The following is a 21,022-nucleotide window of genomic DNA, read 5'->3' as shown; positions in this document are numbered from 1 at the left end:
TCATCGATTATATGTATATGTATATCATTATGATATGTTTGTTAAATATAATCCTGAAATTAATCTCACGACATAGTGTATTAATATACCGTATGTCATTGGTGCATCGATATGATGGTGTATCAATACGATGATGGTCGTAGGTTAATTGTTTTGAATCACATGTGTCTTCAATTAGTCTCCTAAATTTGATCTAATCTATAAATTTTTATGTTGTTGAGTTTAAAAGAATTAAAATGTGAGAATATGTAAGTAAAAAAGAGTTTAAGAGAACATGAGAGTGAAAATAGAGGAAAGAAATGATTTAAAAACCCTTTAGAATGTATCAAACAGTCAAATTGATTATTTGAAAATCGATATAAATCAATAACGATTGGTTCAACTAGTATCCGCTGGTAAAGATTAGTAACAGTTGAAATTTTGATTGTTATTGTCAGTACAACCTCGTATTGTCTAATACGAACAAAAAATTTGATATCACTTAGTAGTGGGCGATCCACGTGCCGATAGGTTAGCGGACTGATATATATCGCCTGCATTGGGCAGTATAGTATGAAATTAAAAACTTTAATTTTTTCGTAATATTTTTATACTATATTATAATATTATAATATAAATATAAAAAATATATTATATTATAATATTTTTGTATTATGTTGTAATATATTTTGATTGTGTTATAATATTTTCAAATATACAAACAAATCATTATATTATATTATAATATATCATAATATATTTTCTATATTGTTGAAAATACTATATCACACGACTATATTATAGTTGGATCGATCCATTGAAAAATGAACGAAAAGTGAGGTAGGTAAAGGGGGCATTAAAGTATATTATATTATAATTTTTCAGTAATATCAAAAAATATTATCACAGTATAAAAATATTATATTATATTTTTTATTATATTGTAATAAATTTCTAATGTGTTATAGTATTTTCAATAATATCAAAAACATCATATTATATTATTTTTATTCTACATTAAAAAAAAATACTATTATACAATATGAACATATATAGTCGGATACATCTAAATGAAGGAAAAATGAGGTAAATGAAGAAAAAAAGAGGCAGGTGCTTAGTGAATTAGATTTGTTTTTTAATAAAAGCAGAATTCTGAAAATAATCCTAAAAATAAAATAAAATAATGAACATCTGACCTGCCGGATTCAAACCAGCGACCTAAGGATCAATCTGTAAACATACTACAATCCTCCGCTCTACCATCTGAGCAAAGGTTGGTCACATACTTTTTTCACAGCTAAGATATATATATATTAATAAATATTAATCGAAACAATCCACCATTTTAGTTATTATTTATAAGTTGTATGAATCTCTTCTTCATCGTTATACTATTAAATTATTATTTTTTGTTTATAGTAAAGTCACGGTAGCACCTGATGTAACAATGTCATAAGTTTTTCCAAAATATTTTATGGTTCGCCTTCCTATTTTGTGAATAAAATAGCAGGTGCTTAGTGAATAAAAAAAGCACCTGAAGGAAAACAAACATACTGTAGTTGGGCTGACCTAAATGGATAAAAAAAGGCAGGTGCTTAGTGAATTAGATTTTTGTGTTTACAAAAGCAAAATTCTGAAAATGATCCCAAAAATAAAATAAAATAAAATATAATGAATTTTCGACCTGCCGAATTCGAACCAACGACCTAAGGATCAAGCTGTAACACACTACAATCCTCCGCTCAATTTTTTCTGTATTGACCTATAGGGTTATAGTATTCTTAGCACCGGGAGTGTTACGTCTAAAATAGACATAAAATCCTTCAAAAATATCTAAAAAATCAGGATAAAATTTTTAAGCTAAAAATAAATTTATATTTAGTATAGTTTTAACAAAACTAATATAAATTAGGTAAGAACAATGTTATATTTTTTTTTTGACTTTGAGGAGTAATCTTATATAAGGTTCACAATTTTGATCTATTTCAGATTATCCTTTTATTAATATTGAATTGTCTATAGAAAAATTATTTTAATTGTTAGATTATTTTTATATACAACTTAAACTTTAAGTTTTAAATAAATTAAGTAAACACATGTATCAATATTCTGCCACCAAAATAAACGACAAGCCTCCAAAAATGGTGAATCGGGGTCATCGATTATATGTATATGTATATCATTATGATATATTTGTCAAATAAATTAATCTCATGACATAGTGTATTGATATACCGTATGTCATTGGTGCATTGATATGATGGTGTATCAATACGATGATGGTTATAGGTTAATTGTTTTGAATATATGTGTCTTCAATTAGCCTTATAAATTTGATCTAATCCATAAATTATTATTTTGTTGAGTTTAAGAGAGTTAAAATGCGAGAATACATGAGTAAAAAAGAGTTTAAGAAAACGTAAGAGTGAAATAGGGGAAGGAAATGGTTTAAAAACCCTTTAGAATGTTTCCACCGGTCAAAATGATTATTTGAAAATTGATATAAATCAGTAACGATTGGTTCAACTAGTATCCCCTAGTAAAGGTTGATAACAGTTGAAATATTGATTATTATTGTCGGTACAACCTCATATTGTCCAAAACGAACAAAAAATCTGGTATCACCTAGTGAGCAATCCGCGTGCCGATAGGTTAGTGGACTGATATAAATCGCCTGCATTGGGTGGTACGGTACGAAATTAAAAACTTTGATTTCTTCATAATATTTTTATACTATATTACAATATTCTTTATAATACAAAAATATATATTGTAATATAATATAAAATATTATATTATAATATTTTTGTATTATATTGTAATATATTTTGATCGTGTTATAATATTTTCAACTATACAAGCAAATTATTATATTATATTATAATATTTTATAATGTATTATAATATTTTTCTATATTGTTGAAAATACTACATCACACGACTATATTATAGTTGGATCGATCCATTGAAAAATGAACGAAAAGTATAAAAATTTTTCAGTGGTAAAGGGGGTATTAAAGTATATTATATTATAATTATTCAGTAATATCAAAAAATATTATCACAGTATAAAAATTTTATATTATATTTTATATTATATTTTATATTATATTGTAATAATTTTCTAATGTGTTATAGTATTTTCAATAATATCATATTATATTATTTTTATACTACATTAAAATAAAAAAATACTATTATATAATATGAACATATATAGTCGGACTCATCTAAATGAAGGAAAAATGAGGTAAATGGAGAAAAAAAAGAGGCAGGTGCTTAATGAATTATATATATTTTTTAATAAAAGCAGAATTCTGAAAATAATCCTAAAAATAAAATAAAAGAAAAAAAATAATAAACATCCGACCTGCCGGATTCGAACCAGCGACCTAAGGATCAATCTGTAAACACACTACAGTCCTCCGCTCTACCATCTGAGCTAAGGTCGGTCACATATACTTTTTACAGCTAAGATATATATATCAATAAATATTAATGGAAACATTCCACCATTTTAATTATTTTTTATAAGTTGTATGAATCTCTTCTTCATCGTTGAGTTTTGTAATAAACCAATATCCTATTTATACTATTAAATTATTATTATTTTGTTTATAGTAAAGTTCCCGTAACACCTGATGTAACAATGTCGTAGGTTTTCCCAAAATATTTTATGGTTCACCGTCCTATTTTGTGAATAAGATAGCGAATCAAATTTAGACGAAGGAAAACAAACATACTGTTGTAGTTGGGCAGACCTAAATAGAGAAAAAAAATAAAAGGCAGGTGCTTTGTGAATTAGATTTGTGTTTTTACAAAAGCAGAATTCTGAAAATGATCAAAAAATAAAATAAAATACAATAAATTTCCGACCTGCCGGATTCAAACTAGCGACCTAAGGATCAATCTGTAAACACACTACAATCCTCCACTCTACCATCTGAGCTAAGATCGATCACATACATTGTACGCAGCTAAGGAATATATATCAATAAATATTAAATTAATGGAAACAATCCACCATTTTAATTATTTTTTATAAGTTGTATGAATCTCTGCTTCATCGTTCAGTTTTGTAATAAACCAATATCCTATTTATACTATTAAATTCTTTTTTGTTGTTTATAGTAAGGTCCCGGTAGCACCTGATGTAACAATGTTGTAAGTTTTTCCAAAATATTTTATGGTTTATCGTCCTATTTTGTGAATAAGATAGCGAATCAATCTTAGACGAAGGAAAACAATCATACTGTAGTTGGGCCGACCTTACTGGAGAAAAAAAAAAAAAAGGGCAGGTGGTTAGTGAATTAGATAAAATATTATAAATTTCCGACCGTCGGATTCGAACCAGCGACCTAACGATCAAGTTGTATCACACTACAGTCCTCCGCTCTACCATCTAAGCTAAGGTTGATTACATACAAACTTTGCAGAAAAGATATATATATCAATAATAATAATGGAAACAATCGACCATATTAATTATTTTTTATAAGCTTTATGAATAACTTCTCGGTCGATGAGTTTTGTAATAAACCAATATCCTATTTATACTACTCAATTATTTTTTATTATTTCTAGTGAAGTCTTGGTAGCACCTGATGTAACAATGCCGTAAGTTTTCTCAAAATATTTTATCCGTTGTCTTATTTTATGAATAAGATAGTGAACCAATCTTAAAAAAACACAGTGTTAGGACCGACCTAAATGGAGTAATAAAATTAGTGGATTATATTTTTGTTTTTGAAAAGCAGAATTCTGAAAATGATCAAAAAACAAAATAAAATTACGAATTTCCAACCTGCCGGATTCGAACCAGCGACCTAAGGATCAATCTGTCCCACACTACAGTCCTCCGCTCTACCATCTGAGCTAAGGTTGGTCACATGCATAGGTCACAGCATAACGATATATATCAAGAATAATTAATCGAAACATACTACTATTTCCATTAATTTTTATAAGCTGTATGAATCTCTTGTCATTGTTGAGTTTTATAATAAACCAATATCCTATTTATACTATTCAATTAATTTTTATTATTTCAAGTAAGGTCCCGGTAGCACCTCATGTAATAAGACCCTAAGTTTTCCCAAAATAGTAAGGTCTTATTTGGCGAATAAGATAACGAACCAATCATATATGAAGGAAAACAAACATATTGTGGTTGGACCGATCTAAATGGAGGAAAAAAGAGGCAGGTGTTTAGTGAATTAGATTCTTTTTCTTTTTAAAGCAGAATTCTGAAAATGATCCAAAAATTAAAATGAAATTATGATATTCTGACCTGCCGGATTCGAACCAGCGACCTAAGGATTAATCTGTGCCACACTACAGTCCTCCGCTCTACCATCTGAGCTAAGGTCGGTTACATAGTGACCTTTTGGCTTGTTTTATTTTCACTAAACTCCAGCTTGCATGTATCTTCATCTCAAGTGAAGACTAAATTGTTGCAACCATACAATCTTCAGCATCTGCTAATGCGATCACATCTATGATGTATATTCCCTTAGATTAAATAGGATAAAACTGAACAGAAAGGAACCATTTCCAGATCATTCTTCTTACATCTAGATCAGCATAAGTAAAACATGTGTAAGACAGGGTACAAAGGTTCAGGTGTTACATGGGAAGATGATCAAACAGGTAGATATCGACAATACAGATGAGAAAATAATCGAGCATGTTTGATTGATGTTCACACAAATCACCTATATCTTGCCGCGCGGCCCAGGAGTAGGTGGCAGCTGAGGCCCCTTCTTGATTGGCAGTACGTCGCCCGAGGAGGTGGCTCCCAGGTAGGCTATGGTGGAGCCGCCACCCAGCAGCAGGAACTTGAGCAACAAACCCCTTTTAGTGAAAGGAGCTGCGAAAGTCTCGAAGAACTTGCTCTGCAATTCGACAAACGACTCATCGGCATCAATCGAAACACGACTCATCCCGAAACGGAAGCGGCGATGCGAGATTGGACCATGTCGCCTACCTGGAGAGGGTTGTAAGGCGAGGGGCCGTCGGAGCCGTAGAGGTCCCACTGGCCGGTGGTGTTCCCGAGGTCCTCGAGGTCGAAGTACACGCTCTTCTCACCGTACTTTGCAACCACGGCGGTAGACCTGAGGTTGGCACGAGGGGCGGCTCGGCGGGAGGGCTTGAGGGCGAGCTTCTTACCGTTGAAGGAGCTCCCAGCGAGGCCTTTCACGGCCACCGGTTGCACGGCTGCGACGGCGGTGAGGGAGGCCATTGTTGCGTTCTTGCCCCTTCGCTGCTACAATTCGAAGGACTGCGTTCTTTGCCTCGCGTCGCGGCGAGAATCTTTATCAGGTCCAGCACATATCGAACAGGTCGTGTGGAGCGCGAGTGCTGGGGACGATGAGAGTCCAATGAGGGAACGCCTTGTGGACCGACTTTAGATAAGCTTATCCCTATAAATGCTACGTGTCACAACTCACAAGACATGGCACGAATATTAAAGTCGAATTCCCTGTAAAATGCGATGTCTTTTTTCCTTTCTTTTCTAAACGGGTTCAAAGTAAATAATAATAATAATAATAATAATAATAATAATTATTATTATTATTTAATGTCTTATTCAACACAACCAAAGAAAAGGCAGTGTGGAGGGGAAATAGGAATAATATTAGGATTTTGAAAAGTGTGGACGTTTCTTAAGGGAAAAAAATAAAAATTAGAGAGTAAATACATACTCTCTGTGTGCCCTAATTGTGTGTATGTACATACACAATCTATTGTTTGGACCCCAATTCTACTTCCGACCCCTAATCACCCATCTCCGCCCTCCTCTGGAGACCCTCTCTTCTTGGAGCCAACACCGATGGCTGCCGCCGACGCGCCACCGAAACCCCTTCCTCCGTCCCCCGCCGACCCTGACGACGATGATGACTACCAGGATTACATCCCCGTCAATAAGCGCCGTTCCATGGAGGCCCAGAAGATCCTCCAGCGCAAGGGCCGCTCTGCATCCGCCGGCGATGCCGACGCGGACGAAGCCAACCACCCGCCGGCCCCCACCGAGGCCAAGCCGAGTCTACTCGTCAAGGCTTCCCAGCTGAAGCGCGACCTGCCGGAGGTCAGCCCCACCGAGCAGCTCGTCCAGCAGGAGAAGGAGATGATTGAGCACCTCTCCGACCGCAAGACCCTAATGTCCGTCCGCGAGCTCGCCAAGGGCATAACCTACACTGACCCCATCCCCACCGGCTGGAAGCCGCCGCTGGCCATCCGCCGTATGCCCGCCCTCCACGCCGACGCCATCCGGCGCCAGTGGCACATCCTTGTCGAGGGCGAGAACGTGCCGCCCCCTATCAAGAACTTCCGCGATATGCGCCTTCCGGAGCCCGTCCTTAAGAAACTGAAAGAGAAGGGGATCGTTCAGCCGACACCGATACAGGTGCAGGGGCTGCCGGTGATCCTATCGGGGCGGGATATGATTGGGATCGCATTCACCGGATCGGGAAAGACACTGGTTTTTGTGCTTCCATTGATTATGACGGCAATGCAGGAGGAGATCATGATGCCAATCGTGCCCGGTGAGGGTCCCTTTGGGCTCGTTGTGTGCCCTTCGAGAGAGCTTGCAAGGCAGACCTATGAGGTTGTGGAGCAGTTCCTGGCTCCACTGCGGGAGCATGGTTGCCCGGAGCTGAGGCCGCTGCTATGCATCGGTGGGGTTGATATGAGGTCGCAGCTGGAGGTGGTGAAGAAAGGGGTGCATATTGTTGTGGCCACACCAGGGAGATTGAAAGATTTGCTTGCAAAGAAGAAGATGAATCTTGATAATTGCAGGTATGATTGCTGCAGACTGTCGACATCATTAGCAAATTATGTTATAACATATTATAGTAAGTCATGTGAGGATTCACTTTCTAATGTATGCTGATAACAAGTAAGGAAATGAATATGCTTCAAGAATATTCAGCCTCATATAGTTTTACAATTTCTGAAAGATTCTTATGCTCCTTAATTGTTATTGTTTGACTAATGTACTTCAACATTATTCTAATCAATTAGTAGTTCTTTGATGATATTCTTTCGTAGACTGTAGTCTTCCTGCACTGAACTTCTTCAAAACTGTATCCTCAGTTGCCTTTGAACAGCAAGCTATTTGCAAGATCCTTTTACAAAGCTGTTAAATCACTAGCATCCTTCATTTAGGGCTTATGACTAGTCTAACACTGGATTGAAGGTATTAGATGGTGGACTGGTTTTCATCAAGCCCTTACCTGAACTCAAGAAGGGGCTTCCCTTAATAAAATGAATATGCCGGTCCCTTTTTGAGGGATACTCTTTGGGCTTGCTCTGTTCTTCACACTGGGTTCTACATTGTGTAGGACTGTGCCCCTAGATCCAGACTTAAGCCTCTCCAATTGCAGCAAGAGACAATCCTGTTTCTCATTGTGGTCACTCGGCCAAGATTCTCAATGTTATTTTATATTCTTTTGGGTTGTTTTTCTATCATCTAAAAATTTGAACATTATTTGACCAGTGATGGAATTTATCTTGCATCTTAATTTCATTGACTTATTTGATTGACAAGAAATTTTTAACTCTTATTTGTTATCTTTAGGTTCTTCTATTGGAAAAACTTTTCTCATAACAAAGATATTCGTTTTACCTTCCTTTTGCTCTGAGTTAAAAAAATTTTAGATGATAAGAAACAACAAAAGTAGATCTTGTGGAATTGATCATTGACAATACATTTTGTGCCTTGCTAAGAAATTGATCCTTGTTTACCAACCACAAAATTTTCCTTCCATAGGGAACTTGCGAACCTTTGCTTTCCCCATTCCTCATGGATGGGAATTCTCTCATGTTGTGAGTGAACAAGGGTTATATCCTGAGGAAAGTGTCACTTTGCACATTCCCACATCCCTAAACCTATTTATACATCTTTCCCAGCTTGCAAAGAAGGGGAATGATTTCATCTTTTTATTTCTCTGTGTTTCCTGCACCATTCCTTTATTCCTTTGTTGTTGGTATTAGAGATCTCGTCTTCATCGTCCATGATCACGAATGCAGGCAGATAGTCCCAATTTACCTTGGGGCAGTGTTCTTGATTAATACTTGCACAAAGGCGGGAATGCATCTTAAGAGAGTGTTCGGGTTCCTTCTAATCATTTTTTAATGTTCCAACAAGTGTACCATTTCTGTAAATTGTTGCTAACTCCTCAAAACAAAATATTTTTGTCTATTAGCAGAAATAATCAAGTGGAGATTTTCATGAACTTCTATCACCAGATGACAGCAAATGTTCCTGACCTATCCGTGGATGGATAGTAAATATTCACTTGTTTGCGAACAACACAACTGTCATAATGAGGGTGTTACCAGTGTCTGTTAGACCTCTAAATAACTGTTAGCTACACTGAAGAATCTAACACAATTAACTTGTTATATAGTCATAAAATCATTGTCTTCCTGCTTGTCATTGTGCTATGAAGTTCTTCCGTATATTGGCACTTGCATCTTTTATTACTTTTAGATTCAGAAGTTATTTACAAGAAAAGAAATAGGACTTTCTTAAATATATTACTTGATCTTAATGTTGACGGTCAGTTGTGATACTTTTCCAGTTCTCTTATAAATCCAACCCCTTTTACTTCCCTAACTTCTTATGGACACACATGCAATGTAAACCTACATAGCAACAACAAGAACTCATATATCCTTCAATATATGGGGTTGGCTTTATCGATCAGTCGAGGGCTACATAGATCTAGAAACTTACAGTTCTCTTATCAAATACAACCCCTGTTACTTACATAACATACAATGCCACCCGCATAGCATCAACAAGAGCTCATATGTTACTTAACTATTGGGGTTGGCTACATCGATTGTTTCACATTATCGATCTGTCAAGGGCAACGTTTTAGTTAAACCAGGAGCTAACAAATTATAGAAGTACTTTTTTTTTAATCACTAGACTAGTCTAATCATATGGACTTGGATGAAGTTCCTATTTTAATCTCGCAGAACGATGACTGTTAATTTTTATTGCATTTATGTGTTAATATACAATCTCCTGATCTATCCTTTTCCTAGGTTTGGGATTGGCTATTAAAAGATATTCAACAATATTCATGCACAAGCAAGTTTTGATTCCTTACCAAATGTTGTAGGAAGTGATCCTGCATTTATTTTGTCAACATGGTATTCACTCTCCTTTATATTAACCTTCTTGCTCTGTAACTTCATGTAATTTCTTTCAATGAACAGAGCTTTTGGCTGAATAGTTTTATTCTTTTGCTATTTTTGAATTGTTTGGTAATTAATTTTTTTTCATGTTAGAGTTATTCTAACCAATCAACAGTTCTATGATTGTGGCAATGAAGTTTTTGTTATTGATGTTGTTGTGTATGGTTACTCTTTAAACTTTAACTGATCAGCTTGGTCCACCTTGTCAAACTTTATCAAGTTTATTTATTTTTGACAAATATTAATAACCTAATTGATCAGATACTTTAACTCGTCTTGATATCCTTTGTAGTTTATTTTGCTTAGATTAAACTACAAACTTCTCTTTTTTTAATTTTTTGAACTTCTTCTTACCGTCTCAAAACAAATAGTCCAGTACGAGTCCAGTACATGTAGAAGTTGATTGGATGGATCTTTATTTCATTTTCCATCAGTAGTACATTAATCATCATTTCCTAACAGTCATCCACCTTCACACATTAAATAGACGGTAAGCCTCCTTTTTTTGCTTTGTATTTCACAATCTCATAGAATCCCTTGTCATAGTGTAGTAAATTGTTCCCTGTGAAATTGTGGTATGTTCTCCAGCATCTTCACTAAAGATTTTCATTCACGTGTTACAAAGAAAGTAAATAAAATTATTCATTATCTGGAGACTAACTAAAGGAAGAGCTACATTAACTGAAATAAGATTAAAAAGACTGTAGCATGACAGAGATTCTTCTTCATCTCTGACTGGAACATGAAGGGTGTTCTTTACTTCAAAAATCATTTTCTTTGTTTCTATCTTAGATTTTTGTTTTTCCAATTTATATCTACATGGAAAGTTTAAAAAGATAAGTTGTTGGTTCAAAACTTGAAAAATACATCTCTTTCTCATCCCTCAGCTCTTCTTATGATGGTTGCTTTTGCAATAATGACAACCATGATGGGAGTGGCAGTGACTGTGGTGGCAGCAGTGGTGATGACCTATGATAATAACAAAAGGTGATGGTAGTGATGAAGAAAAAATAGTGTACCCAGCTCACGAGGCTCCCGCCAATATGGGTTCTGGGAAGTGTCAATGTACGAAGCAAGGTCCGCCATACCGTACTGTACCAGAGTTTCGACCCGGGCTCGGTACGGTACGGTACCGGTGTACCGAGCGGTACACCAGGGCGTACCGATACTGTAGCAGTGCTACAGTGTAGTACTATAGCACTGTAGCGGTACAGGGTGGTCCGTGTACCGAGTACCTGGCAGACCGGTACATATCGCCCGGTACAGCCGGTACGCTTCGGTACGTCAGACACTGGTACGAAGCCTTATCTTTAAATGATGACAAAGATAGTAGCAATAACGATGTTGACCTCTGTGGTTATGGTTAAGAGCGAAGATGCTTCTCAACTACTTACATGTGATGCTTTGAAATACTAAAAAGCTACTTTAGTAGTTTATGAATCTTATTAGAAAATGAAAAGGTGGAGTTTCAGAAAAAGTTGCATTATCTAGTTAGTGATTTTTTTTTTTTAACTTTCTAGCTTCATTACATCAATTTATAGTGGAAAATGGAAAAAATTTTGGAAGCAAACATCCCTAAGTTTTGCAAGTGTGTCATGTTAGGCAACCATATCCAATGAACTTGGTATAACTAATGATATTTTCAGCAAAAATTGTTAGCTGTTCCTTGCATGCGCTAAAATATCTAACTGTGATTAGCTATTTGTGAATTCATGTAGCATATGTGCAAGGATTGGTGCCCATATATTATGAGAACAATCGCACCACTCAACCACCACCTCCGCTGCCCCACCCCCTAAAATATTTCACAAAGAAAAGAAAAAGAATTTTAAAGGTCTATTGTTCTGCTTTCTTTTCTATATACTATAACATCATGAACCAGAAAAGGAACATCAAGGTTTATTTCATATCATGTAGGAAAACTCAGCCATCTGTTTTTCACCTATATGATCTCACAATTTTTGTTACAGGTACTTGACATTGGATGAGGCTGATAGGTTGGTAGACTTGGGCTTTGAGGATGACATAAGGGAGGTCTTTGACCATTTTAAGGCTCAAAGACAAACTTTACTCTTCTCCGCCACCATGCCCAAAAAGATCCAAAATTTTGCAAAAAGTGCTCTGGTGAAACCTGTTACAGTCAATGTGGGAAGAGCTGGAGCAGCAAACCTTGACGTCATTCAAGAGGTTGAGTATGTGAAGCAAGAAGCAAAAATCGTATATCTTCTTGAATGCCTCCAAAAGACACCGCCCCCTGTCTTGATTTTTTGTGAGAACAAAGCAGATGTGGATGACATTCATGAGTATCTTCTTCTCAAGGGAGTTGAAGCCGTCGCAGTTCATGGTGGCAAGGACCAAGAAGAAAGAGAATATGCTATTGCATCCTTTAAATCTGGCAAGAAGGATGTGTTGGTTGCTACTGATGTTGCTTCCAAGGGTCTTGATTTTCCCGACATCCAGCATGTGATTAACTACGACATGCCTGCTGAAATTGAGAATTATGTCCATCGTATTGGCCGAACTGGGAGATGCGGTAAAACAGGAATAGCAACAACATTTATAAACAAGAACCAAACTGAGACGACACTGCTTGACTTGAAGCACCTATTGCAAGAAGCAAAGCAAAGAATTCCGCCAGTGTTGGCAGAGCTCAACGACCCAATGGAAGATGGTGATGCTCTTACCAGTGCTAGTGGAGTTAAAGGTTGTGCATACTGTGGTGGGCTTGGTCATCGTATCCGAGACTGCCCCAAACTGGAGCATCAGAAATCTATGGCTATTGCAGGTTCAAGAAGGGACTACTTTGGTTCAGGAGGCTATCGAGGCGAAATATGACCCTGCTTCTTTCATCTATATGTACTGGGAATCACTATGACATTTCGGCTAGCGAACAGGTGCTTATCAAAGTTTAGATGTCTAAAAAACCAGACAAAAATCACAGTAACCAGAGATTAGAACCCATCTTGAAACTCGCAGTGCCAAACTATGTTGGGCTGGATGGTCTCTCATTCCTTTGCTGTTAGCGCGCAATGTATCAGCTGTTAATTTTGTTTGGGCTGTATCAGTTATCTTAGCATAATGGAAACATTATAATGGTAAACATCGACATGAATGCAATTAGTGAGAGTTTTGTAAGATAGTAATATTTGTGAGATTAATTTATTAACTGAAGCCCATCGAATGTTCATCAGTTGTCGGAACAACGTCATGCTGTGTGTGTGTTGCTTGTTCAAATGTTTCTGTTGGTGGTTCGTGATTACTGCTGTTTGTGGATGATTCTGATGCTAAATGGTCTCAGCTGTTGATTGTGTTATTGGATGTCAAAGCCCTAGTGGTCTCTTTCCAACATTTGCTTGAACATGACTTTGTCCATCACAAATTATTCTTCTTGAACAGATCCAAGTAAATTTAATTAAAGAATACAAGTCTTTAATTAAATTCATATACTTGATTCTAAGGAGTTGGAACATTATGTTATAAAGATGCCTATTACGTATTTAGTACTTAGAAAATCCAATCAAGATAATTAAGTCAAATCCCTAATTATGTCGATAAGATGATCAAAATAAATAATAATTAAATGATAACAGCATAATATTATAAAAAAAAAGAAAAGAAAAAAAGGGGGACATTATATTGGATAATATTACAGGCACCCGTTGGATACAGTTTCTTCCCATGTTCATATCTTGTGAGGTCAGCCACTGACTTCAACCATGGCCACCGAGTATCCCCAAATTTACAACCCTAACCCTCACCTCAGGACAAGCTCAGGTAGACGGCAGCGGCCACGCCGGCTGCGTACACCCCCATCACTCTGGCGACCACCTCCGCGCCGGCACGGGTCGCCACCCCGACGCCAGCGATTCCAGCGGCCCCGATCGGTATGAGGCGGACCACCGCCCCTCCGGCGCCAGCCATTACCGCGTCCCGGAAGAGGTCCCCGGCAAACGCCCGGAAATCGGTCGGGTTGAGGTCCTCCGTGCCGCCCTGGATGGTCCTGCGGAACGCCGCGTCGACCTGGGCGCGGCCGGGGGGCGCAGGGACCCAGCGGCGCACGAGGGGGAGGGCCCCGAGCTCGGCGTGGAGGCGGGCGGCGGCGTCGAGGAGCTGATAGCGGCGGACGCCCGGGAAGGCGTGCTGCGCCTCGGCGCGGCACCAATTGTAGACCGCCTCGCAGGTGGCGTCGAACTCCGGCGACGAGGTCAGCGCTCGCTCCACCCTCTTCGATGCGTTTAGTCCCATGTCTTCCCCCACAGCTTCCGTGCGTGCGTGCTAGAGAAGCCAGCTATTTGGGCGGATATCAAATGCTCCGGGTGCAAGTGGGCCGTTAATGATTTTTTATCAGACGTCAGGTAACAGAGCGGGTAAGTACTGCGGGTGTGAAGACATATTAGTTATTTATTTAAGAAAATATTATTTTTTTCCCATTGGTACAAATATTTAAGTAAGAAAAAATAAGCAAAAAAATATAAATTATGTTTTGGATGATGACGAACAACGACGCACTAAGGGTCGAGAGTGACTATTGTAAATGAGAAGGGAGAATGACTACGAGAGATGAAGCAACAATATAGATGCTGATGTTTTGCATCTGAATCGGTGTTGCTTAGCATTTGCACCAATGCATATGCAGAGCATCGGCATTTGCGTTGTCACCTTACCTCTTGCTATCACTCTATTTTCTCATCTACAATAGCCACTGTGATCATAGCTACATTGTCATCCGCTACCATAAAAAACATAACTGAGATATTAAAATTATCTTTTTGCCCTTCATTTTCGTGTTTTTATCGGTAAAAGCAACGATACCGAGATAATGGAGATAGATGTTTCACTTTTATAATTATAGATATTTTAATATAAAATTTTGAAATATAGAAATCGGGATATCAGAGAGATCTAACTACATGGGGTAACATATAATTATCCTTACAAATATTCCTATATTATGATCTTATACCTCTTATAAATAGTTTTTGAAGCTTAACTTAGATCAACTAAAACCATCATAATTACCTTATCCCCAAAAATGTTAGTTTGAGGATCATAATTACCTTATCCCCAAAAATATTAGGGAAATAGGTTGGTCCTTAGTGTGAGAGATTTTCTAATTGCAAATATTTTTTAAAATAAAAATTTAATATAAAGAAGGACTCATGAGATTTTGTGGCCTTATTATCTTTCATATCATAAGAAAAAATTTATATAGACGATTGTTGAATGAGCAATATCGATCTAATATAATTGAAAAATAACATATAAATAAACTCGTGCTTTTAAGAAAAAAAGTTAAGATACTTGAATGAAAATAAGAATAAATCATTCACATGTATTAAGAAGATTTAAAAATATTATAGTTAAAAGAGGTAAGTCAATTAGCATATTAGTACAAGACCACAAAAATTTTACTAGAGAATAAAAATAAAAATAAATAAATACTAGAGAAAGCTACTAGAAGTGTATGAAGCTTATTTGTTCCAAACACTACCTCAGATCAAAAACTTGAGATGCTTAGGAATAGAACAACCAACATTTAATTTCGAAGGGTTCTTTTATTCATTTGGAAGTTTTTCTATACTTGGATTTCTTATCTCTCAAGCAACTTGACTTTTTTTTTGCCTCAGTATGTTTGTTCTTAATGTCATTTCTTCCTATTGTTAAAACTGAAAAAAGACAATTCCTACATTTACATAAAAGATAATTGTTTAGGATTCTTTCCATGAATAAGAACTTGAGGATATTATCCTTCAAAAAACTTGATTGTTTAAGCAACCTTGCCTTTTGCTTCAGTATGTTTGTTCTTAATGTTATTTCTTTCTGTAGTTCAAACTGAAAAAGGAAGCTTTTAACTTCTTGGTGGAAGAAAATTGTCAGTTTAGGGCTACTTTCTTACTCTTAAGAGCTCATGATTTATCAAGGAAATGGTGGGGGATCAGAATTGATCCAATACCTCTTCAGGCACATTCAATTATGAATATTTTCCCCATACAGCAATTCCAAATGACACAAGCAAAAAAGAAAAAAACAAGTTCATTCACCCACAGCTAGTGCAGCAAAGGAAGAATTCAATATGGAACAGATTTGCAGGTTGTTCCAACTTGATTTCTGACAGCTAAAAATTATGAATAAACTTGTTAGGTAAAAGGAACTCAAAATGCCATGGGTTGAAGAAGATCACAGGAATCTTCAAAGATCTTATTAAGTGGTGAAGAGCCAAGACAGCTCAAAGCCGAAGTCACTTTCTCCCAAAGTTACTTTATGTTAGATTGGACAATTGCACATTGGTCAAAGGATCCATCCTTAATGACGATTAGTGATGATTGAGATGACATCCATCCTGGGACTGACCTCCGAGTCTCTGATAAGCATAGACAAGTGTGCAGAGGTTCAATCCAGACTGGAGTGGATACTTCTTCTTCTTCTTAGATGAGAGTACTATAACCTTATTAGTGAGTTTCCTTCCTCCTTAGATTCATCCAAGAGAAGAAGAGAAAAATAAAAGGCCTTGGATTGAATCAGTCTAGAATTATTAATCAAACTCATGCTTTACTTACTGCACAACCTTTAGGAATTAAATAAAATTTATTGTTTTTTTACTTTAAAATAAAAAAACAATCTGTTGGGCTTTTATTCCACTTTTTTTTTAATCTCTAGTTCCATATACATATGCATACACCTTATATTAAGGTTTCATGAATAACATTATTTTTAGTTACTTTTAATCTTTTTTTATGTGCTACGAAAATTTACGATAAGAATATGCACTAAAAACTTTGCTATATATCATTTAAAACATTAATACAAACTGTCTTTGTTACTCAGACAGGCCTTTACCATGAATCAGAGAAAACTAAAATAATTACATTTATGGAAAATAGTAAAACACCATGTAATATATTTTCATTGAACCCATTGTTATCTTCATCTAAAGAAATTGTCCTTGCAATATATTTTCATTGCATCCATAATCTTCAGTGATTGAATAATTTCCACTCACTTTTAGCCAGTAAGACACTGACACATCTTTATGATGCAACAAGGGTTACTAGAAGATTTACTCCAATAGAATAGTACTACATGATGGATGGGGAACAAAACCCATGCAGGTGACATGAAAGCATGACTTAAGAAGAGCCAATAGCATGCTGATACCATTCACAATCTCAATCCCAACAACAATGTCTTTGATCCAGTGGAGGGAGAAAAACCAAAAGGTGATACATTGATGTGAGGCTATACGTCAGTGTTACAGATAGGGAATGCCACATTCAATGAAACAAATTGTGATTGTGAGGCAAAGTGACAACAAGCTGAAAGAGCTTAGAAGCCATATATCCATACACCTTTTTAAGTGCTTCTATTTATCAAAAGTTAATGATTGATTGCATTGTAGCGTTTGATGATCATCAAACGCAAGATAAAAATAAATGTTAAAAAATATTTACATGTGAAGGTAAAAATAAAAATTAAGAATCTAAAGAATCAAGTTATATATATTTGATTTCTTCGATGATTTTAAATTCAATTATTTTCAACTATGATATTAGATAGAGCCAAGAGCTAAATGATAGTCGATCTATCCAGAGAGAGAAAGAGAGAGAGAGAGAGAGAGAGAGAGAGAGGTTCCACAGAAAGGGCACGACAAGGCATTGGACACTTCGGATTGGTATGTTCCTCTGATAACTGCAGATTAGATCGATAGAAAGAGAGTGATGTGCGTTAGATGTGTTATATGATGGAGGAGAACGACACCGAGTGCAGATTACGTGATGGACTTTTTTTGTTGGATGTCCTCTGCATGTCCATTCAAGTTGCATTGATTAACGTTACACCACCTCATCCTCTTCCTCCCTCTCCCATATGTGGAGTCCTGTCTGTGCTTCTTCTCACCCTCCTTTCATGGGGAAAAATAGACGTGCATCTGAATCGATTGAAAAGGCTTGAAGGTTGAAATATCTCAGATGGCAACAATAAAGAAACAGGAAAACCAAGAATCAAGAGCTTATCTGAATCCTTGTAGCATATTTTTTTTCTACCTATGAACTTAAATATAATTATATATTTTATAAAAGAAATAGAACTTTCAATATTCGTAATATATTCATCTGTAAAATGCTTTTAATTTATCACATAATTTTAATACTATTTTAACTCCTATATAATATCTTTTTCTTTTTATTCTCCTTCTCCTCCTCCTAATCGTTAATCGTCGGAATTTGGTGCATCATCTCCCTCATTCTCATTCCTGTACTATCAAAGAAGAAGAAGAAGAAGAAGAAGAAGAAGAAGATGGAATCCAAGTCTTGTTGGTGGGTCTCATCCCCTCTCCTTCTGTCTCATACTCCATTTTCCATGAGAGTGTTATCTTGCCTTTTATAATCACATCAACATGACTTGTCTGTGAATCAATGGCTACTGGATGCTGAACGACATCTGAATCCTTCAATGTCATATCCCTCTTCTTTCATCCTCCTGTCCCGTGGTCCATTTCTTGTGTGGTCTGAGAGAGCAAAAGATGCTTTAAGACTTGTGCTCCTTTTTCATGCTCTTATTCATCAACATCTTCATCAAGCATGGACTCAAAATATGCTTCTTTCTTGCAATTGGAACTCCTTGCTGAGCTTACATTCAATTCTAAAAGTTCAAGCTTTCCCAGATTTAGGATTCTGAAACTGACCCTTTAGCTTGGTGCCAAAGTCATGACACATAAATGATGCATGAGATGGCTCATCTCAAATAAGGAAGGGAAAAAGAAAAGAGACAATGAATGATAGTAGTTTCATATTAGTCATAAGCTTATCTAAATTCCTTTATGTTTTGGAGGACGTGAGGGGTTAAGTTTATCTTGGATAAGCGAAATATTTATGCCCAATCATATTTCGACAGATAACATTATAGTTAGTATAAAAGTCAAAAGTCCTCGATCGCCGATTGATGATTATGCTAAGCATCAAGAATTTTTTAAATAATTTTTGTTATGCGAAATATTCCTCTTAAATATAAAAAAGATTGATATATATATAAAGGAAACTGACGGTGGTTATCAAGATTTTCTCGTTACACTTGTGCTTAATCCACTTCAGAAATCTAACTTAAGCATTAGAGATATCCAGACATCGAAATATCGTATCGAAGTCTCGCCCAACCTAACGTTAATCTTAGTGTAAAACGTTCGATATTAGTCTTAGTATAGATCGACGTCAGATTAAATACCATCAAATATATCAAATGAATTTGAAGATTTTTAGCACAAGTTGAATCGAGATCGACTCAAATTGGCCGAGCAATCTAAGTCAACCATCGACCTCTTTACCTATTCCTTAATTAGCTCTGAGCAATTCATTTAACATAATGATTTTTATCTAGCAATAATAGGACGGCTCTATCAAATTGTGAAATGAACTCTCTCTCTCTCTCTCTCTACATGTATATAGTCACTTCAACCCTGAGAAGCAACAAAAGAATACTACTACATCTCAGGAAATGAGAAAGATAACGTTAGGCAGCAGAAACGAGGCGGTTGAGCCGGACTTTGTCCGTTCGGTCTTCACCGAACTGCTCCTCACCTTCCTCTTTGTCTTCGCCGGGGTCGGCGCCGCCATGACTGCAGGTAATTAACCCAGCTTTCCATTTCTGAGCCTGTTATGTGTGCATGGTGGTGATGGCGACGGCGGTGGTGGTGGTGGTTGCAGAGGAGGTCGCAGGAGGCGAGGACCGGATCATGTGGGTGGTGGCGGCCCCGGCAGCAGCTCATGCGATGCTGGTGGCGGTGATTACAGCGGTTGGCCTCGATGTCTCGGCCGGCCACCTGAACCCCGCCGTCACCATCGGGTTTGCGGCCGGCGGCTACGTCACCGTCGTCCGCTGCGTCCTCTACGTGATCGCCCAGCTATTGGGCTCCTCCATGGCCTGCCTTCTCCTCAAGTACGTTACTGCAGGACTGGTAAGCTCGACCACGCTTCCCTTATCACTTCCCCTTCTTCATTCCTCCTTTCTTGGCAATCAGCTGGCCAGAATCGAATCCGATCGTTGCTATATATCTCCTTTCTTGGTGACGAAGGATGCACTCCTTGCATACGTAATTGCTTCATTCGAAGCATGAAAGGTGTGTAGTTGAACATTATATGAATCCAAATAGTATATTTCAAACAAGCATAGAGGAGAAGGGTTTGATTTGATTTGATGTTCTGCCTTCCAATTTCGAATTAAAATATGTTAATAAAAACAGCAAATTAAAATCTCAAATATAATTTAATAAATATTTATTTTCAATACATTACAGCACTACTCTTGATGCAGGATGTACTCCCAGTTCATGCACTTGCTGCAGGAATGGATCCGCTCCAAGGCGTGATCATGGAGGCCGTCTTCACCTTCTCCATGGTCTTCGCCATCTACGCCTTGATCATGGACCCCAAGAAGGGCGCAATCGCCGGCTCCGCTCCCCTCCTCATCGGCCTCACCGTCGGCGCCAACTCCTTGGCCGGCGGGGCCTTCTCCGGCGCGTCGATGAACCCGGCGAGGTCATTCGGGCCGGCGCTGGCCAACTGGGACTGGACCAATCACTGGGTGTATTGGCTGGGGCCCCTCGTCGGAAGTGGCCTCGCAGGGTTCGCTCACCACCACCTCTACGTCGCCGGGACGCATGGCGTTCTCCTTCCCATAGATGACGAAGTCGGCTTTTGATACTACCGATCTGTGCTGTGAGAATACTTCGGTACATGTGGATGAGACGGTTTCTATAACGTCATTCTACGTATCGTTTTGAAGTCTGTAAATAGCGAGCTTGATAAATATTCATATATGTCTAAATATTAAGATTCTTCTCATA

At 37.2% G+C, this 21,022-nt stretch overlaps 4 protein-coding genes and 3 non-coding genes across 7 annotated transcripts; 2 read left to right on the top strand and 5 right to left on the bottom strand.

The window, feature by feature from the left end:
* Window positions 1-3,343: 3,343 nt before the first annotated feature.
* TRNAY-GUA (transfer RNA tyrosine (anticodon GUA)) lies at window positions 3,344-3,431 on the bottom strand. The gene is given in 2 exon segments: window positions 3,344-3,379; window positions 3,395-3,431. It is a non-coding gene; the product is annotated as a tRNA-Tyr (tRNA).
* Window positions 3,432-4,777: 1,346 nt separating this feature from the next.
* Window positions 4,778-4,864, bottom strand: TRNAY-GUA (transfer RNA tyrosine (anticodon GUA)). The gene is given in 2 exon segments: window positions 4,778-4,813; window positions 4,828-4,864. It is a non-coding gene; the product is annotated as a tRNA-Tyr (tRNA).
* A 399-nt stretch (window positions 4,865-5,263) lies between these two features.
* On the bottom strand, window positions 5,264-5,350 carry TRNAY-GUA (transfer RNA tyrosine (anticodon GUA)). Its single transcript is given in 2 exon segments — window positions 5,264-5,299; window positions 5,314-5,350. It is a non-coding gene; the product is annotated as a tRNA-Tyr (tRNA).
* A 125-nt stretch (window positions 5,351-5,475) lies between these two features.
* On the bottom strand, window positions 5,476-6,374 carry LOC103986410 (photosystem I reaction center subunit VI, chloroplastic). Its single transcript, XM_009404426.3, has 2 exons — window positions 5,966-6,374; window positions 5,476-5,873 (listed from the first exon to the last, which is right to left on the bottom strand). The coding sequence occupies exons 1-2, from the start codon at window positions 6,218-6,220 to the stop codon at window positions 5,694-5,696; spliced, it is 435 nt and encodes a 144-aa protein (XP_009402701.1). The 5' UTR covers window positions 6,221-6,374; the 3' UTR covers window positions 5,476-5,693.
* Window positions 6,375-6,717: 343 nt separating this feature from the next.
* On the top strand, window positions 6,718-13,375 carry LOC135598433 (DEAD-box ATP-dependent RNA helicase 35-like). The gene is made up of 2 exons (XM_065092214.1): window positions 6,718-7,776; window positions 12,159-13,375. Exons 1-2 carry the CDS (start codon window positions 6,812-6,814, stop codon window positions 13,021-13,023), a joined length of 1,830 nt encoding a protein of 609 aa, XP_064948286.1. The 5' UTR covers window positions 6,718-6,811; the 3' UTR covers window positions 13,024-13,375.
* A 428-nt stretch (window positions 13,376-13,803) lies between these two features.
* LOC135598007 (uncharacterized) lies at window positions 13,804-14,492 on the bottom strand. Its single transcript, XM_065091534.1, has one exon. It carries the CDS (start codon window positions 14,431-14,433, stop codon window positions 13,948-13,950), a length of 486 nt encoding a protein of 161 aa, XP_064947606.1. The 5' UTR covers window positions 14,434-14,492; the 3' UTR covers window positions 13,804-13,947.
* Window positions 14,493-19,623: 5,131 nt separating this feature from the next.
* LOC103986437 (probable aquaporin TIP4-3) lies at window positions 19,624-21,022 on the top strand. Its single transcript, XM_009404460.3, has 3 exons — window positions 19,624-19,801; window positions 19,884-20,134; window positions 20,491-21,022. The coding sequence occupies exons 1-3, from the start codon at window positions 19,675-19,677 to the stop codon at window positions 20,875-20,877; spliced, it is 765 nt and encodes a 254-aa protein (XP_009402735.2). The 5' UTR covers window positions 19,624-19,674; the 3' UTR covers window positions 20,878-21,022.

The sequence above is a fragment of the Musa acuminata genome, chromosome BXJ2-1 (assembly GCF_036884655.1).
Source record: "Musa acuminata AAA Group cultivar baxijiao chromosome BXJ2-1, Cavendish_Baxijiao_AAA, whole genome shotgun sequence".
NCBI lineage: Eukaryota > Viridiplantae > Streptophyta > Magnoliopsida > Zingiberales > Musaceae > Musa > Musa acuminata.
Note: the sequence above shows the minus strand (reverse complement) of the source record. Positions and strands in the feature narration are given on the sequence as shown.